This window comes from Lissotriton vulgaris, chromosome 4_1, assembly GCF_964263255.1.
Source record: "Lissotriton vulgaris chromosome 4_1, aLisVul1.2, whole genome shotgun sequence".
Lineage (NCBI taxonomy): Eukaryota > Metazoa > Chordata > Amphibia > Caudata > Salamandridae > Lissotriton > Lissotriton vulgaris.
This window is the reverse complement of record NC_141691.1, coordinates 543,476,650-543,496,683: the sequence shown is the minus strand read 5'-3', so window position 1 is coordinate 543,496,683 and position 20,034 is coordinate 543,476,650. Positions and strand designations below refer to the sequence as shown.

General features: G+C 44.0%; 1 protein-coding gene across 1 annotated transcript in view; it reads right to left on the bottom strand.

Moving 5' to 3' along the window:
- The window catches only part of LOC147722214 (rho GTPase-activating protein 6-like), a 787,911-nt gene that overhangs the window by 169,335 nt on the left and 598,542 nt on the right, over positions 1–20,034 (bottom strand). The window contains exons 5-7 of the mRNA XM_086964682.1: positions 14,952–15,208; positions 12,379–12,574; positions 6,780–6,835 (exon numbers count right to left, since the gene is read on the bottom strand). Of these exons, the coding sequence (XP_086820808.1) occupies positions 6,780–6,835; positions 12,379–12,574; positions 14,952–15,208 (509 nt within the window). The remainder of the gene's footprint in view (positions 1–6,779; positions 6,836–12,378; positions 12,575–14,951; positions 15,209–20,034) is intronic.

Genomic DNA, 20,034 nt, shown 5'->3' with positions numbered 1-20,034 from the left:
CCAGAGTTGAGGAGGTCAAGAAGAGTGCGTGTGCCTAACAGAAGATACTCCACCCCTGAGTGGACATATCTGGCGACAGATGGCTTCGAAACCAGTGACGGGGAGGATCAGAGCGGTGGTGGTGTCCAGTTCTGAGCCCATCGTAACAGTGGAGATAAGATTGTTAGTGCCCGGTGTCGAACAAGAAGGGTCACTGACATTCATGCTCCCCCGTCCTCCCCGCCTCAGCAAGATAAAGGACATGTTTCTCACAGAATTGCAATTCCCTGATTTTGGTTCAAAGATTTCAGCCGCAGAAGAGCACAATCTTCGTCTGGAAATATTGAATTTTGCTGTCGAAGCTGCAGGCGAGCGCCTGATAGTGGATGCTTAAAAGACTTTGTAAATAAGCGTGAAGAAAAGAAGATTACCTAGCGCCTAGGAAGCAGAGAATCTTAGGGACTTTCCCTGAGTTGATGGAGAAGGGCTAGGGTTGTCTGTATTGAACTGTAAAGAACTTTGGCGGAAAGGGTTGTCAGCTTCCAGTTGCGTGGTTCTCAAGATAAAGGGAATAAAGAGACTGTAAAAGAAAGAAAGAAAGAAAAGAACTTTGTGCTGAGTTACGAGAGAACCACACTATTTGACGAAATGGAGGCCGGCACTCAGAACCGCAGAGCAAAATGTATAATAGGTACACTAATAGTAGGAGTGATAATACTAATAGCTCTAGTAGTGACAGTCTCCTATGTAAAGGGACGAGAGGAAGAGGCGAAGGTAACTGATGTGAAATCTGTAGAGGCGCTTACACCCACCGTTGCTGGTGGGAAAGGGGAAAACACACAAGAGAAAGCGTTATTAGCTGCAGAAGCCCGCAGGTTACATGTAGATGAGTCCCAAGGTGACTTTAGGTCAAATGCTTATGCAAAATTATTGTATGAATATGTGGATGCCATGGAGGTCAAGGACTGCTACGTCTGCATGCAGTTGCCGGCATCTGTAGACGAAGGCATTCGTTATCATCACCTCCCGCTGACATATGGCATTACATGTAGCTTATTGCTTAGTATATTTTATGGGAGAGATAGTTTTGAATACTATTTCTCCAATTATGACTCAGTGTTACCAGAAGTCCCAAATTATAAGCAAATGAACAAATGGGACTACTGGAAGAGTGAAGACAGATTGGCCAAGTTCTTCATTCCTTGGATTACCTTAGATACTTCACATGCCCGCAGAAATAATTTGACATGCAAGGTGTCAGAGGTCGAGAAAAAGTTCATAGGGCAGGTGGATGATCGGAATAGGAGACAAAAGATTTTGAAAAAATCAGGACAAGGGAAAACAGATTGGACCGATGAAGAAAGGGTACACAAAAGAAAGGGTAGTAGTGGTCCAATAGCTTTAGATAGAACGCAGAGAGGAAAGTTATGTCTTCACAGAGCCAAAACGTATTATGAAAATGTATACGTGGGAGAAGTTAGCTGTGAACATGCTTTCAATTTAGAGTATTACACCAAGGACTTCCTGAAGGGAATGCAAGTGATTCCAAATGTATATTTCGTATGTGGAAGAAATGCCTACGTGAAGCTACCTGATAATTGGTATGGCTCATGTTACTTGGCAATTATCTTCCCTAAAATATACCATGCCCAGGACTTAGAGATTATCGAGGGCAAGACATCATCGAGGGGAAGGAGAGATGTAGGAGGTGCAGAAATGGTTGGAGATGTCTTTGGAGCTGTGTTCCCTTTTCTAGGATTAATTCTTAATGATGTTAAAATTAGACGACTAGCAACAGTCGTAGACAGGTTGTCTGCCAGTACTGCTCAGTCCTTAATGCTGGTAGAAGGAGAGATGCAATCGATAAGGGCTATGGTTCTTCAGAACCGTCTTGCCTTAGATGTCCTATTAGCAAAAGAGGGCGGAGTCTGTAAAGCTTTGAAGGTCCAAGAATGTTGTACTTACATTCCAGACAATTCGAAGCCCCTTGAAAAGGTTATTAGGAACATAACTGATATTCACAAGGAGATCGAAGATTTGAGCAGAGAAAATGTCTGGGAAAAGGTGGGCCAGGGGATAAGTGACGCAGGAGGTTGGCTCACCACCTTAGGCAAAAGCTTTGTGTGGAAAATACTGAAACCTATCATCATAATATTGATCTGTGGGATTGTGTTGTGGGGATTGGTGAGGGTATTCAAATGGTACAGATCCAGAAGGTCAGAGAGAGCTCGGAGTAAACAGCTGCAGAGATTGGCTGCCATACAAGATAGTCAGTACCGGAGTCTGAGGGCTTTGGAAACACAGAAACGAGTTATGCTAGCAATCACTGCAGTTTGAATATTAATGATGACCCCGAGAGGTCATCAAAGGGGGGAACTGAGAGAGCGCAAACTGACCAAAATGTAGAAATACATCACACTTACACGTAGTAAGCACAAATCATGAAGAGAAATGCCATGAGTGCTGATAGTATCCAAAGATATATTCTGAAATATGTAGTTAATATAGAAGTTTAAATAGAAGTGGAACTAATACAGAGTTGTGTGAAGTAATGCGATTTTATTAAACATGATTATTCCTGAATCCATGTTGTGTAGCTGCTAAAATGTATGATGGCATACGGAAACGTTGAAATGTGGTAGGCCTCAGGGCCTGAGCAAGGCGGGAGGGGGAAGGCGATTAAAATATACAATATGGATTGCACTAATGTTTAGAATTAATGAGTAGGCTTTTTTTGATTTATAGATGTGTTTACCGAAGTCAGTAGAAAATGAGTACTAACATGCTAATAATTAAAGAAGTTGAATGCTATAAAATATAGTAGAGCTGGAAAGCTTTTAGTGTTGATTTACACATATTGGTCTGGACCGGGGAATGTTGCAACGCGGTTGGAAAACCATGAGAATTGGGATTAGGCTGCAGAAGTCTGTCTAGAAGAGAAAAGGGGGTATTCAATGATTAAAATAATGAATAGAAACTTGTTCAAGAAATGGACCAGACATGGAGGAGGGTTTCGGAATGTTTAAGGGGTATCAGCGGGCCGGAGACGAGTCTGAGAAGCAAGGTCGACTCTAACCGCAAGGCCTCATCATGGAAAAAGCCAGAAGCTACACCACGTGAGGGGCGTCTCACGAGGGGCGTCCTAAATGTTGTTGTATTTTTGTATTAGGGACAGCACCCCTGGGTGGAGGCAGAGCAGACGCCTGAGGACCCTTTAGAGAGCGGATGGAAAGGCAGAGAGGGGTCGTGACTGGAGAACTATAGGTTTTCACCAAGAGTTCGAGAGTGGGTGGCTTCCTTTGGGAGTCATTCGCTGCTGACACCTTTGATAGAATAAGATCTGGTTAAGTAGGGATACCATCTAGAGCAGGGTAGGGAAAGCCTAACCTGTAATTTCCTTCCGCCTGTAATGAGCGATAGATTTCAATACGTGTCTATGCTAACGGCACTATTGTTTTTAGAACTGGTATTGATAGTTTCCGTTGTTCGTCTGAGGGCTTTCAGAGAACACGTGTATGTAGTTGGGCCCGTATATTTGGTGAATCTCATTTTGAGATGCTTGTACCTGCAACTTATAATAAATCTTTGAAAGCTAGAAGTTGTTTGTGATCCTTTGAAGCAGAGTCCTTTACTGGGGGAGCTAACTTGTTAAGAGATGCACCTTCTTTCCTCAAAGACAGGCAATAAAGATTCAGTCGACCAGACCGGGGTTTTAGATCGATAGTGATAAGGTATTGATCAAAATCTCAACCCTTCCACATCCATATTGATGGTAACCTATCTATGAAGAATCAAGTGTCTTCTGTGGTGGGCACATGCGTCGGCCTCCTTAGGCAACTGCAAAAAAATTCCTAACTGTTGTCCTTTTCTACCTTAAGGAGTGTGGTGTCCGCAATGATCTTAGGACGTTTGGATTACGGGAACGCCCTCTATGTCGGGCTTCCCCAGCAACAACTCTCAAGACTGCAAATAGTCATGAATGATGCCGCTAGATTGATTTTTGGGAAACCCAGGAGCACGCATGCCTCTCCTCTCCTATGCCAACTACATTGGCTCCCTATTAGGCAGAGGATAATATTCAAAGGCCTATGCATCGCGCATAAGGCAGTTTTTGGCAATGTGCCTAGCTACATCATAGCCAGATTGTTGCAGTACACCCCTAGGAGGAATCTGCGCTTGTCTGAGGACACTCTTTTGGTTAGCCCTCGCTACCACATGTCTACTCTCGGCGGACGTGCCTTTTCGACCACTCTTCCGGCAGCTTGGAACAAACTGCCACTCTGCCTTCGGAAGGAGTCTAATCTACTGCCGTTTAGGCGGATGTTAAAAACGGTGCTCTTTCGAGAGGCATGGGGTGTGATATAATCTGGTTTCCTGTTTCTGTAATGTTCAGTCTTTCCAATTACAAGCGCTTAGAGACCTATTGGTGATAACGCGCTATATAAATTGAATAAATAAATAAATGGGTACAGCAGCACTAATGTAAGCTACTAGAAAAGCGTACTGGTTTTCTTTCTAGGCAGTTTGAAACTTCTGCTGTGATCCCAACACTGTAGCTCCTGTGAAGACTACAGACAGGGTCACTTTAGGCATATAACATCAAAATTGTGTTAGTGGGAACCCTGTAATAGAGGTTTTTCTGAAAACGCACCCCAATGGCATCATATAATCGAGCCACACCCGGAACAAAATGCATCTGTGAGTGTTGAATATCTTTGAAAGGTGCATGAGACTAACAAAGCTGCAAAAATGTAGTTAGGCTTTTCAGATTTCAACATTATCGTAATCTTTTTCTTAGAATAACTAAAATTAAAACAAACGTTTTTCATCGTGGTTTGCTGAAGTTATGATTGATTATATTCGAATAGATTTGCAGTTTTATAGCGCTTCATACTTCAGAGAAGCACACTACACCCTAGTGTTTACTTGGTTGCAACAATGTTGAGTTGCAGTGTGGCGTCTGTGGGAAGACTTCTGGTGGCATACTTGATCGGCAGAGCAGTGATTTTATCCGGAAATTGGCCCTTCCCTTAATAGTAAAGCTGAGTTACACTTGCCTTCATACTAGGATGTAAACACTTTAACATTGACCACATTCTAGTGTACGACCTGCTGTGATCAACACATATGTTTTCGGTTTTACGACACCTGAAAGAAGTGCTTTTTAAAGATGGCTTTCATTTGACACTTGAGTGACATGGAAAAAAGCCAACTGTAGTATTGCTTTGCAATGGTGCTAGAAGTGCAGGAAACTGGAACTATAGTACAGCAACACCATTACTTTTATATGTCATTGGATAAAGCAATAGGTAATTGATCATACTTTGTTTCCCGTGGCACCCCTAGCACTTTGCAGGGCCACTGGAATTGCTTCATTATTTTGTCATTTTTACATATGGAAACACTGTCTGAGAAAAGATTTCACGTATTAGTACCAATTTCACACCCAAATACAGGAATAAGCAACTAAAAGATGACCAGTCAACCTGCCTTCTACTGAGCATGGACGCAGTGCGGGAAAATCCACGTGTGCACAGATCGGACGGCTCCCGGCCGTCTGACGCAATCGCCCACCGTGACGTCGGACGCCACCCTGCCATTGCAAACTGCTTTGCTTCATTGAAGCGAGAGCAGGGAAACAAAAGCAAATTGCTTTTCCATATGGGGAGCAGCATGTTAGCTGCTCCCCATATGGGAAAGCAATGCCGGCTCCTGCAGGAGTCGGGGAGCTGGCGGGACCTTGGGGGGATTGGGTACCCAACGAAGAGGGCCAGCCCCGGGGGATGGGGTCCCCTGGGCTGGTAGTGGTCCGGGAGGGAGGCAAGGTAGCCCCCCTCAAAAATAAAAATGTTTTTAAAAAAGGGCCATGCCCCGGGGGATGGGGTCCCCGGGGCAAATTATCGCCTCGGGATGGGGACCACGTGAGCCCCTTCCCGATTTCATTTTTTTCAAATAAAAATTGGGGGCAGGCCGTGGGGGAATGGGTCCCCAGGGCCAATGAATTTGAAAAAGGAGGAGGGCTACACAGCCCCCCTTCTTTAAAAAAATAAAAGAAAAAGGAAACAGGATCAGGCCGGAGGCCACGCCCCCTACCAGCATCACTCTGCTTCTGATCTTTTTCATTTCTTCTCTTTTGTTCTTTCTCTGTTGTTTTTTTTATTAAGGAGATAGGGGGATATGTTGTATCTTGACTCCTATGTTATGCCTTCCCTCTCTGTGGAATCCTCATGTGATGTCACTTCACAGACCGTTGGGAATCAAATAGCCACAGTTGGCTGGGCTGAGCAGCATGATGGCTGCTCCTGGTGGGGTCTCCCTGTGGTCTTGTTCCTATCTACTTATCATCTTGTAACTATCCTGAAATAAACCATCTTTAAACTACATGATCACTTGTGGACTTGATCATTACAATCGCCTGTATATCTTTACTTTTAGATTTTGCTCTTGAATCCTTACTCCTGATCATGAGCTACTGTAATCAGGGGTTGAAATGCCGCTGGCAATTGGACTGATTTTTTATTATTGATTTCTACAATATTAATAAGGACTTTCCATTGTACAAAACAGCAAAATAAAGCTTACTATTCCTCCATTGCCATTTCTTTGTATCATACACAAGCATATGTTTTCCCTGAATTATCTACTGTGTTATCACATTCTCTAACATTAATCCCTTTTGAGTAAAAAGGCGTGGTTCACATCCCTCCAACAAAAGTTTAGAAAAGTCATCACTAGAAAACATTAAAGGTAAAGTATATACCCGGAATTGTTGTAGTGTAATAGCTTTCAAAACACCATACCTGTCGTACCCTTTTCTTAGAACTCCCTACTCGAAAAATTCCCACAGTCTGTAGACCTGAAATGAAAAATAAGCTTAACAAGAGATGCAAGTAATATAACGTAATTTCAATCATACATTGACTACATGCTTACTGGATGACAAACTCAAGTAAAGAAAGGGGTTAGCCTCTTTCACTCACTCTGGATATTGATACTTGTCTAATACAAGCACCCAGGGTCCCTCCCTCATCTGCATGAAGACCTCATTAAAAGTAAATTCAATATCCATGGGCATATTTCCGGTCATCTCCAATACCGGGATTTAATCTAAGACTTGTCTTGCTTTACCCGTCTTGTCATAAATATATCATAAAGTCAGGATTGGTGTGTCCTGATACAGAAATAAATTTAGCAACGGCAGCGATGGGGCTCTGAAAATTGTGAGACTTGGCTAAATCACACCTTGTGTCGACACTGGTCTGCATTGTTGTGCGTGATTTACCCTATTATCTGCCCCTGCAAACCTGGACTCACAGTTTGCCTAAGACTTTGTATGGGGTTGCTTCTAAGGTTCCTGGTTCCTGTCTAAGAGGCCCCTTTGCCAGTCAGTGTCGTATATTCGAAACTAGAGAGTAGGAACACGTGTGAGGCATCTTCAACCAGGAGTTGCAGAAGACTTTAACTCTTCGTCCCTCTTACATTTATGAATCACATCGTGAGGCCCCTGTGTCTCCATTCTCAATCCCTTCCCAACATATTAAAACCAGTCCTCCCCTCTACACTTCCTGTTTCTTTTTAGTGCGTCAGCTTCTTTCAGGGCAGGCATGGTGCACATGCTCCAGTGCTGGGGCAGCCCCTGTATGCCGTGCAGTGCCGTTGAGCTCGGGAGTAGCATGATTTGTTCTCACAGTGGTGCTGAGGGGCAGCCAACTCCAGTATTCATAATTTGGATACACAGGTAATTGCAAGAGTTTCCCCCGGGCCCGTGAGGTGATCGGCGTGTGCATGCTGTGTGGTAGACTTGCTGAGGATCAGCCGTGCTGCCCGGCCGGAGGTCTGCAGTGCCTTCCTCCAGCCACAGTGACTCTGTCTGGGTTACTAGGAGGGACCAGTAAGCGATTTTGCTTAGTTTTGAGCGGGAGATTAAAAATACACCCAGCATTCTGTCTGCTGGTTTTCTCGGGCTGCTGAGATTAAGACAGTTTGAGTGTGGGTATTTTGTATGTTAAAAATAAGGCTTTACAACTGGGTATTGTGCACATGTCAGCTGGGGATTGGCCAGGCATGTTACAAGCAATTTGTACAGATATGGTGTGCTTTGGAGGAAGTTGCTCCCCCAATGGTATCACTTTGGGGACCATTTATTTGGGAGATGTTTTTCTGTTGTTGTCTGTGTTGATTAACAAAGGAGAAGCGAATGGGGAAGAGGTGTAGGTCACACTCTCCTGATTCAGAGGAGTAGAGTGATTACTGGCAGGATGCGCATGCAGAAGATGGCTGTGCCCTGTCTAGGGTGTCCTTTTCCCTGTCTGCTCTTGAAGTGCAGGCAATGATTGATGCTGTAGTAACTAAAACCTTAGCTGCAAAGCATTGGGAGAAGCGTGCGTCAGTCCGGTTGGAAGATGATCCGGATTCTGACTCTTCAGCTGATTCCGTCACTGAGAGACATGTATTACCTGGCAGAAAGATCATTTCCAGGAATGAACTGGAGGACATTCTAACTCATATCCGAGTCGAGCTGCGCATGGCGTCGCCTACGGTGGAGTGGGCTGCTGTGGCCTTATTTCCGTAATGTGCTAAACCTACAGCTTTCATTTTGACATTGCACCCAAAGATCAAGGAGGCAATCTTTAATTCCTGGGAAAAGCCTGGGCATAGCAGATTTCCCCATTTTCTTCAGAAGTCCTATGCACTGGAATAAGGGGATATGCTGATGGCACCTTCTGTTAAAGCTGTTTCTATATTGGCTCCTCCTATTGGTGGGCACTCATTAAATCCTGCTAATTGTTTGCCTACGGATCATGTGGAGTGCAAGGTAGATGGGGAACTGAAGAAGTAATTAACTGCATCTAATCTGGTTCTTAGGGCTGCCTTGTACGGGGTCTTGAAAGTTCTGTCCGTAGTAAAGGATTTTCAGGATTTGGCAGAGGTCATGCAAGAGAAGGCAAGTGTGTTGGATGTCCTGGTACTTATGGAACAACATGCCAAGTTCCTGGCTGATTTATCCGTGGATAATATTAAGGCAGCTTCTGCGGCCTCCTCCTCTCCTATCATGGCTCGGCAGAACCTCTGGCTACTGGACTGGAAGGCAGATCTGGCTGAAAAGATGTCTTTCTCGAACTGCCATTTGAGGGTGACAAACTGTTCAGTGAACGGTTGGCTGGTCTGATCTGGAAATCCTTCAAAGATAAAAGCACCCTTGGCCCTATGGTTATCTTCTGGGACATTTTTAAGACTTGTAATCACTCAATAACAAAGAACAACACAGATGTCCCTCTGAAGGGCACCTGTTCCAATTCCTTCTGCAGGAAGTGGTTCCAGACCAAAAGGGGTAACGAGGATGTCACCCCAAGACTGGGCCCTCTAGTTAGCGCTCCTGACTCCTGAAGAAGGTTTTTTCTTGTGGCTCTAACATCTACTCGCTGGCTGAGGGAGCTAGACTTGTTGTCTTGTCTGTCTCCTTTCTCTCGTTTCTTTGAGGACAGGATTGTTCTTAGGTTGGGCCTTGGCTTTCTGCCCAAGGGGAATTTTTTGGTTCATTGTTAGCCGTAAGTGATTCTTGCAGTTTTTTCTCCGATCCTCAGTCTCCTAAGGAGTTGGCACTTCATTCACTGGATGTGCGGAGTGTGGCTTTGATCTTCCGTGGAATGGGTGAAGGAGTTCCAGGGGTCCTCCACTTTATTTGTGAACTTTTGGCCCACTTGGAAGAGAGATAAACCTTCCACTCAGACCTTCAGCAGATGGATCAAGTCTGTGATTCTGCTCGTATGTAAGCAGTTTAATCTGCCGTCTCCTATGGGGGAACCAGGGGAGGTCCACTAGGGGCATGTCTGCTTCTGGTGCAAGGATCAAAGGTGCTTGTTTGCAGCAGATCTGTAGGTCTGCCACTTGGGCAGTGCGCTTTACCTTTGTGACTCATTATTGTGCGGTTCAGGGTCTGGAGGTTCCAGAATTGCGGGGTTCCAAAGTCTTGGCTTCTGTGTTGTAAACAGTTTTTGCTTAAGGAATGAACTTGTGTTTGCAAATTCTGTGCCGTTGTACTGGTCCATTTTGTGGCTTGAGTACATCTCACTATGTGAATTATCATGGCAAGAGGGTCAATGAGGTAATGCTGCGATTACTTACCCGTAATAGCATTACTCTGAGTCCTTCTGTTTGCTGTGATGAATCTGGTCCTCCCTCCCACCCTACTGACCAGTCCAACTGTGTGGTGTCTGGGCTTGGTATGGAATAGCAAGTGAGGAGGGGGGTTGTGAATGGAGACATAAGAGGCTGACTATGTGATTCACCAGTGCGAGAGGACTCAGAATACTACTATTACTGGTAAGCAATTGCAGCAAAACCACAGATGTAGTAGAGGGGAAGCCAATCACCCAGTGGCTAAGTAACTATTAAAAGGTAGAGATGGTTATTCATTAATAAAAGCAAATAGGAACAAACAGAAAATACTGGACAGTTCTCAGAAGAGTTCTTCCAAAAATGCAGGGGAATAACCACAGGATACTCCTAGATACATTAGCTGTGAAAACATAGCTGAAGGCAGAGCCATCATAAACCTGCCAAACAGGAGGTGCACTCCTTCACAGCCTAGAAGTGGAAGTACAAAAAATTGGATCAGAAAACATCCTTATGAAACAACCTTAGGAGGCCATAACAGATTGAGCAGTTTAGCTACCCGACCAATTCTGCCCTCTGCAAAGTCTCCCACATTCGAGAGCTGAATATGATGAAGGTACCTTCCTTTTTCTCCCCTACACTTTTTAGGAAAATAGGGAATTCCCTAGTACCACAGCCCAAGGTGAGCTACCCTGTGTCAGATCCGCAATCCCAGTGAGGTCCACAAATCTGAAGACCATGACATAAGCAACCTCCAGCTTACCACAATCCTTGCAGGCCTAGCATCTCCTAACAGACTGTCACAAGTAATACAATTTACATAAGCACAAATCATATTTTTACAGTCATGTGCTGCAAATTTCCCTTTTAGGAACCATGCATATTTTATTCATGTTCAAGGTTAGTTTTTGGTTTAGCACAAGTACTTTTGGAAGTTGGCAGTTTGGGCTGGATTGATCCCATGAGGAACAGGGAGAGGGCTGATTTGCATATGGCGGTGTCTGAACTGGGGTGGTGAAGTGAGCTAAAAAATGATGATGGTGTAAACCAAGATCTGTCACTGGGGGTGCGTGTCTGAAAAGTTTCAGTGCTCCGTCCATCATCTCCTTGCACTTTTTGTTCGCCCTAAATTGGCAGGGTACACCCAGACGTGGGTCCCTTGCTCACTTTGCCATTGGATTCAGGCTAGCCTAGTTGATGAGGGGTGAAAACCCGAATCGGACCTAGGATGCTTGTTTCAAGACTAGGGACGACTTGGCTTGGCAGTTCGGGCTGGACTGTTCCCATGAGGAACCGGGTCAAGACTGATTTGCATATGTCTGGGTCTGACCTGGAGTGGCGAAATGAGCTCAAGAATGATTATGGATTAAACACATATCTGTGACTGAGGGTGAGTGTCTGAAACGTTTCAACGCTCTGTCAATCATCTCCTTGTATTTACTTTTGGAAAATATTCATGTTTGATCTCTGGGCCAATCATTTCTGTGTCTTGAAATTCTTTGTGCCATTATCCTTTGTGGTATCAAGGGACTTTAGGAACTATTTAGAGCATTGGGAAGGATTCCTAGTCAACACATGCACATCCGTGAGAAGCAGTTTGCTACTCACCGATGTGCATTTGCACATCCCCATGCAGATCCCAATTCCCTGATGGCATCTGGCTGAATGATAAAAGCAAGGATGGAAAGCTGTCCAGACTTTTTTAAACTGGCCCTCTAGGACTACTAATGGATTAGGACCTAGTTTGCAGATTTTGTATTTATTTGTTCCCAGGGTGGAATGACAGGGATCTGCTCACATGGAATAGACAAAGCACAATTCCATAAGCACATTTAATTCATTGCATCTCCTAACAACTTGCTAATACTGGACCCTAACTGGCAGTGACGGCCTGCATCTTAAACCTCTGAATAAGATGATGTATTAATATTTCAATAGCTAATCAATGATTATCAAGATACTCATAATGACATCACACCACAGTATCAACTAACACTGTTTAACAGGGCAACTACAAATGGGTTGTGTCTCTTTTTTAAACCCAAGACTCAAAAGGAGTTTTCTAAATCACTGCTGCCCATTAAAAGATTTATCTTATAGCATTAAAATGTTCAGATAAGCACCATTCTACTTCATCATGCAGCCTAATTTTAGCTTATAGCACATAACTTGGGTGGCAGGCAATAAACTCATGACAGTGTTCTCTAGAATGTTCATTGTTGTTCTGATAAATTACCTTTAAATGCCCATTTAACATCACCCATTAGCAGGATTTGTTCTTACCGTAAAGCTCTATGTGCTGGCAACATCGCTCAACAATGCGGGGGACCTGCCTATAGATGGGATTAAGGCTCAGCTTTTTATTCCGTTCCAGGACCCTCCGGCTCTCCAGCTCATTGGGATGCGAGAGCTGCAGTGCTTCCAGCAATCGGGAATGATTGTCATCGAGGTCAGTAATAGAGTCAACTGATAAGGCCCCCTGAAGGCACAACACAAATTATCACCATGTAAGACATGTATCCTTGAAAATACAGAACATTGCAATAAATTCTTATACACCAAGTTAAGAATTGTTGGACATGGAAGCATCTGCTAAAGGTAAACAACTGACGCACATGTAGCACCAGTGAAGTCATGAGAGGGCATCCCCTCAGTGTCATAGGATTGTGGCCCCATGTAAATGAGGGAATCGCTTTGCCTCTGTGCTTACACAGTATTACAGACGCAGGTGCAGAGCTAAATATGCCCGTGCCAAGAGGGCAGCCTTCTGGAGTTTAGAAGGGGATATCATGGACCTCCCAAGTATCCCCCTCTAGGCAGGTGCAGTTACTCACTGCACCGCCCTGCAGGGGGGTCTCTGTGCCCTCTTCAAAGTGCAAGCAGGTTTCTGCCTGCCTCAGAAACAAAGAGCGGCTTAGAAGCAGCTGCTCTCTATTTCACTGAATGCGTTGTTGCCCCCACGCAACCGCAAGTTCATAGCTGCTGTAGTGGCAGCTCAATCATCATGATAGGGTGCATTATCCTGGGCTGCACCATGTGCACCACTTGAGAGCTGCGCATTTGAGCAAACTGGGAAAGTACCCCCATGCATATTAGGGAACCTGGTCGCTTGGTCACTCGTGCATGACACTTAGTGAAACCTCACACAGGCCACAGAGCAATGCAACAATCTTTCAACCAAGCAAACCCCCCACCCACTAGGGTAAGAGTGCTACCCATCTGCTGATACTCTTTGGTGCCTTGTCAGGGGTATGGAACTCTATATAAATGCAATTACAATAGAATCACCAGAAAACTGAGTAATCTTTTAAGCCATATATTGATAAAAACAAATGTAGTTATAAGACATATATACATGTCATTGGCAAATAGCCGAATTTGTGAAGTGCCTAGCAGCAATATAATCTGGTACTTTTACTTGAAAAACTGTTTTCAGTTGGGAAAATCCAAATAAATCATGACTCCCCGTTAATATGGATGTCAGCCAGAAAAAAAGAGATGGTCATGAAATTCTATTTATTTGATACCAAAATGTTTTGCTTTCCTGTTATGGGGTAAAAACGGAGAGCATTTCTAAAAACTGTTCACTAAGTGTCTTCATTATAAGCGTGCAGGGGGATTCAGGGGTTTTGGTACCACAATCAAAGACCGAGAGCAAACCTATTTAATCAGGGCCCACTGTGGCTTTGGGGTGATACAAATCATGACCCATGGAGTGGACCTAGCAGTGCAAGCCTGCTCAAGATTGACCGTCTCGAACCAAAAGTCGTTGATACATGTATCTGCAGGAAACAATCACAAACAGACAATTATCAGAGAGGCCATTTTATCCTTAAAGCAATAACCACTAATATTAGACCCTGAGGTGTCTGTTTTCTAAGATCTGTTGCACAATTGACTTAAAAAGCGTCTTTGGAAGAAAGACTTTATGAACGATTATGCATGGCACACTGGCACATTTGTTTTTGCAAAATTATCAGTCTAGGATTCAGCCACATCATATTTGTTATCAGTTTGATGTTATTAACGTGTTTGATTTTTTAAATATGAGAATACATCAAATGTGAAAGAAAATATGGCATTTTTGCACTCAAAAGGATTTCCTTTCATGAAAGCTATCGTTTGAAAAACAAACCTTTGTGCTTTGCAGCTCACATGCAGACCATTAGGGGCTTATGCTGTCATACAGCACTTTTATTAGTTTACCAAAGAGTTACAGTGGTTGCACTTAGTATACATTCAGTAAATTTCACCTATATTTTTTCTATAACACTAACCTATTCTTTTATACACGGCTTCTCAGAAGACCAATGTCTGGCAGCATGAGTAACCCATGTAACTCAAGTAATGGCTGCTCATACATAGGTGTGGGGGAACCGTGTTTAGTATTCTGTCGTGGAACGTGTATTGTAGAATGTGATGATGTAGAGGGAGAGAACCTTGGAGTCAGCTGGTGCGGAACTCCTGAGCCCTTCAGACCTACTACATGCTGTCTTCGTTTACTGCAATAAAAATATACGTTTGGAAATAACATCAATGGCCGGACTTCATATCTTCACACAACAGTACTTAACCCCTTCACTGCGGCGGCAATTCCGCTGCAGTGCTAGGTGGTGAGGGGGCCGCGCGGCTCACCTGGGCTTATGACGGAACCGCTCCGTCACGCGCCTCGGGTGAGCTGTGCTAGTGACGGAACGGTTCCATCACGAACGCGCCCGCTCAATAGAACGCGCCGCGCAGGCGCGGCGAGCGGGCCGTGACGGAACAGTTCCGTCACTAGCACAGCTCACCCGAGGCGCGTGACGGAACGGTTCTGTCATAAGCGCTGAACGGGTTAATTATGGATCGAGTCTCACCCTTCTCCGAGCACGAGACACATTGTCCAGGAAGGTTGGGGAAAGGGGTTCATCGCGGAACTCCAGAGAAGTCCCCAGCACAGAGTTGCGGTCCGAAGGGGACTTCTTCTGCTTCTGAGCCAGGAACCGGATCACTGTGGCTTCCACCTCCAGGCAATCCCGGCGACTCTCTTTCACAGCTTCCTGCTTCTGCTTGTGGGCCCGATCATTGGCTATCACTTGAGACAAGGAAATTCCAAAGGCCTTTGGGGTTGCTTCTGTAAAATAAACAGCAATTGTTACACAATGGGTGTAGTATCTTATTAGCATTTTGCGAAAAAACTAAATGTCATACATTCTACTTGGGTGACTCACCCTATCCTCAGGAAAATGAAAAAATAAATGTATTTTTAAACATAAAAATTATTTGTCCATTGTTTTAAAGGAATGACACTGGAGCCTGCATGTATTATTCAAAGATCATCCTATATCACAATAATCTTTGCAATTCAGGTCTGGGAGTCTCCATCTATAGAAACATACATCATTCCATATAAGACCATTCGAGAGCCCAGTCAGGACTTGTCAAGAACTGAAATTTAAGATAATATAACTGCATTCTTCTACATGAATCACTAACACTATTTTAATACAACAAAATATAATGTGACACAAAGTAAGGTCTTCTAGGCACAGGGTACTAAAATGGGTGCTGTAGGATTACAATCACAAAACATATGACTAGCTTATAGTATGGCACAGGTGCAAGCGCACAATGGCAAAGTTTAGGAGTAGTAAAGTTAGGAGTACTACACTGAGAAAAATCCTAACTTTAAGACTTTGGTATTCACAGAAGGCATTTATGAGTCCTAAAGTTTGGACTCCTAACTTTACTACTCCTAAACTGAGAAAAATCCTAACTTTAAGACTTTCGGTGTTCACAGAAGGCCTAAAGTTAGAACTCCTAACTTCTGTGAATACCGAAATGAGTAAGTGCCTTCTGTGAATACCAAAATGGTAGTAAGTTTAAGATTTATTCTTAAGTTAGTTCGAGCCTTCAGTGAGTCAGAATTAGAAGGGCTGAGTGTGAATGAGTGAACCTGTATGAGTGATTCACGGTAAGATTGAATCAGAATGAGTAAGGCTGAGTGAATCAGGGAGGATGAGTGAGCTAAGGGAGACCCTGTAAAAGCAGATGAGAAGGAGTGAGACTGATCAGGAATTAGTGAGTCGCAGTGAAACAGAGTATGTCTCAGTGAGACTGAGTAAGTCAAAGTCACATTGTGTGAGTCAGAATGAGTGATACTCAGTGAGAATCAGTGAGACTGATTTAGTATGCGTAAATCAGTGCAATTGAGTGAATCAGAAGGTGTGGGCCTGGGTGAATCAGGGAGAGCAAGTGAGTCAGAGGGGAATACTCCGGGAAACTAGGTGAGAATGAGTGAGATTGAGCAGGAATTCTGAGTCAGAGTGAAGCTGGGTGAAATTGAGTTAGACTCAGGCACAATTAGTGAGCCAGATAAGAATGACTTAGGATGAGTGGGATTGAGTGAAAGTTATTGAGAATGAGTGAGACTATGTGGGTCAGAGCTATAATGAGTGAGACTGCATAAGTCAGTGAAATTGAGTCAGAGTAAGTAAACGTGACTGTATGTATGAATGAGAGTAAATGATTAAGACCGAGTGAGAATAAGTGAGAGATTGATTGCCTTGTGTGATGTGTGAGCGAACCCCTCCTTAACACTCCAAGTAAGTGAGTGAGTCTTGCCCACTGGAATTCAAGCCACGTATTATGCCTCGCCACGCATTATGCCTCACCACATTTAATAGTCACCAGCTGCCACTGCTGGTATCCATGGGAGAGCCAGCCACAGCTTGGAATTGTTAGTCTATTTCATTTCATTTTACTGCTAATCAGCAAATAGTAGGATTTTTCGGCATCTCTCGCATATGTACCACAAAAGTAAGATTCCAGGTTTGAACATATGCAACATGACAGAGTAGGTACTGTCCTTTCTTATGTCAGGGAATATTAAGGCTAATTTCTAAAATGAACCAATACAGTCTATCATCTGCAGTCAGTCAGTCACCATTACCAATTCTTGAAGAAGGCAATGTAAAACAAGTGTTATCCCAACACATCAAAATGGTTCATTCTCACATAGATCCCCAGTAAACATTCAGTTATCTTTGTTTGAGAATGCTGCTGTGCTCTGAACCAGAATCACATAAGACAAAGTTCATGCACTCAAGGGGTTGAAATGCTTGGCAGGAATACAGGCATCACTGAGCTTTTGAAAACCTAGGATTGCTTATGGTCTGTGTACTTAGTGACCCAGGCATGGACAACCCTTTCCATTGAAAGAGACAAGAGGTAATATCTTCAAAATAAAATCCACCTTATCAGGTTTCTTGAAACATGGAATCTGAATTGCAATGGATGGTCATTGCCATTATTGTAAAAGTGGCGGAAATATGGTTTGAAGTGCAATATTTTATGGCTGAAGAAAGTACATGCTGTTCACATGAAATGCATTCTTTGTTTCACCTATTTTGAAAGGAAAACATAGGTGAACCTCACTCCAGCAAAAACGGGAGTGGTGCATACTTCAGCTCTTCCAAGTTCAAACGACAGTGAAAAATCCTGGAAGCAGCAACCTGCAACTAGTGAAGGGGCGCAATTAGTCGATCAAGGGGGAAGTTGAGTCTATCCTCTTGTTGGGTGGGCAGTCCCCTTTCTCTCTGATTGTCCCATTTAATGTCTTAGCTAAAAGCACAGATCTTAGCAGAGTGGTTGGCTTGAGTGACATCAAATATTGGGAGGGGAATTGGGTGACAGGCTTATAAGCCTGAGTTGGACAGCTATTGCTCTCCTGGGAACATTTCTGAAAATGCGACACATTCCTTGTGACCCTTTTGTTCTCCGACTCAGCTGTAATCATGGTCCCTTTTTGTCTTGTCACCAGCAGTGGGCATGTATTATATCGACACTCTGCTTTTGTTTTTTGTTCTTGTTGCACCAGTACCCAGTCTCCTTCATGGATGGATATGCAGCTTTTCTCCGTCGGTCTGCATATTCCTTCATCTTCTCCTTTTTCATTTTGTCTGTGGCTGCTAATTCTTCAAGCTCAGAGTCTTGAGACAAATCACTAGCTGTATCTTCCCAAGTTGGTATTCTGGTGCGTACAGTGCGACCCGGCATTAATGTTGCCGGACATTTGCCTGTAGTAGTATTCGGTGTGGTTCAATAGGCGCGTAATACTTCATTTAGAGCCACTTGCACATCACACTTTGAAAGTTCTGCCTGCTGGATGGTCTTCTTTAGAGTGGCCATAAATCTTTCCACCATTCCATTGGCCTGGGGCCACAAAGGAGTGATCTTCCAGTGTCTGAATTTGAGGTGCCTGGCAATTTCAGCGAAGTCTTGTCAATTGAATGTGGCGGTTTTGGCTGACGTTATGAGGTGCACAACTGGGAGGCGGGAGTATTCGTTCATTATGACCAGGACATATTTGCCGGATTGTAGCAATCCAAAGAAGTCCACTGCGACATGATAACAAATGCCATCCCGCAGTTCAGACATTTGAAGCGACGCAGGGGGATCCTCCTGACTAACTAGCTGACACTGTGGGCAGTCTTTCAGTGTAAGTGCCACAATCTGATCCAGGATAGGGAATCAGAGCCGTTCCCGCAACGCTCTCTTCGTGGCTACAATGCCTCTATGCCCTTTGTGCACTAGGTTGATGACTCCTTTGCGCAACTGTTTCGGGATGATGATCCGTTTGTCCCTTAGTACAAGACCATCTGAGGTGAGGAACAGCTCATCCTTCACATGTCTGAAAGAGGAGAGTTCCTAATTGGTAATCTGTGAACTCTGTCCGGATTCTTCCAAATGGCTCCAACTGTTTGTTCGAAGGCGATGTTTTACACTTTGTAGTGTGACATCTTCATTGGCAGGGTCAAGGATGGCCTCCATGGGGACTGCAGGTGGTTTGGCTTGAGCCACCACAAAATGGAGGTATTCCTCAGCTGATAATGGATTGGATTCGGACGTTTTCTTGGGATGTCGGGACATATAATCAGCAGGATTTGCACCTTTTCCCAGCTTGTGGATGATAGTATAAGTATATTCTTGAAGGCGGATGCCCCAGTGCTCTATTCTGGGTTGCATTTTGGCTCAGGGATTTCCAAAGATGGTTATCAGGGCCTGTTGATCCGTGATAAGTGTCAAGTGTTTCCCGTAAATTAAGATGTGATAATGCTCGCAGGCCCAGACTACCGCCAGGCTTTACTTTTCAGGTTGTGAGTAGGCTCTCTCTGTGTCCGTGAGGCTTTGACTGGCATATGCAACAATATACCATTGATCACTCTCTTTGTCATATTGAGCTAATATCACTCCCAGTCCTATGGAACTCGCATCCACAGTGATTTCAGTTTTTCTTCTCGGATTGAAATATGCAAGATTGTTGGCAGATTCAACCGCAGCTTTGATTTCATGAAAAGCTTGATCACATCTCGTGGTCCATTTCAATGGGTGTCCTTGTTTGGTCAGCTTTCTCAGGGGGTAACTGATAGTGGCATAGTCCTTGATGAATCGTGCACAGTAGCTTGCCATGCCTAGGAAGGAGCGTACATTCGCCGCGTCTCGTGGCCTGGGGGTGTCAATTAGAGCGGCAATCTTTACTTCATCTGGTTTCATTACGGCACCTAAGAAGATGTCTCAGAAAATTTTTAATGTAGATTTGTGGAATTCGCATTTGTCTTTATATGTCTTTATATAAAGTGAGATTGGCCTCCAATAGAGCATAACAGACTCTGTCAAATGCTGTGTCGTGTTCTTGCATTGTTGCTCCCTAGACTAAGATGTCGTCACTCTAGTTTAGGGTGTTGGGAATGTGATGAATTACCTTTCTGATGGCCTCCTGAAAATCTTAGCGGCTGAAGAAACCCCAAAGCTGAGTCTTTTGTATCTGAACAAGCCTTGATGAGTCGAGAATGTGGTGATATATTTATTTATTTATTTATTTATTTATTTATTTTGTATACTTGTAAAGCGCAGCCTATCACCCAGAGGGCATCCTGGCGTTTTGAACTTCGGCGGAAA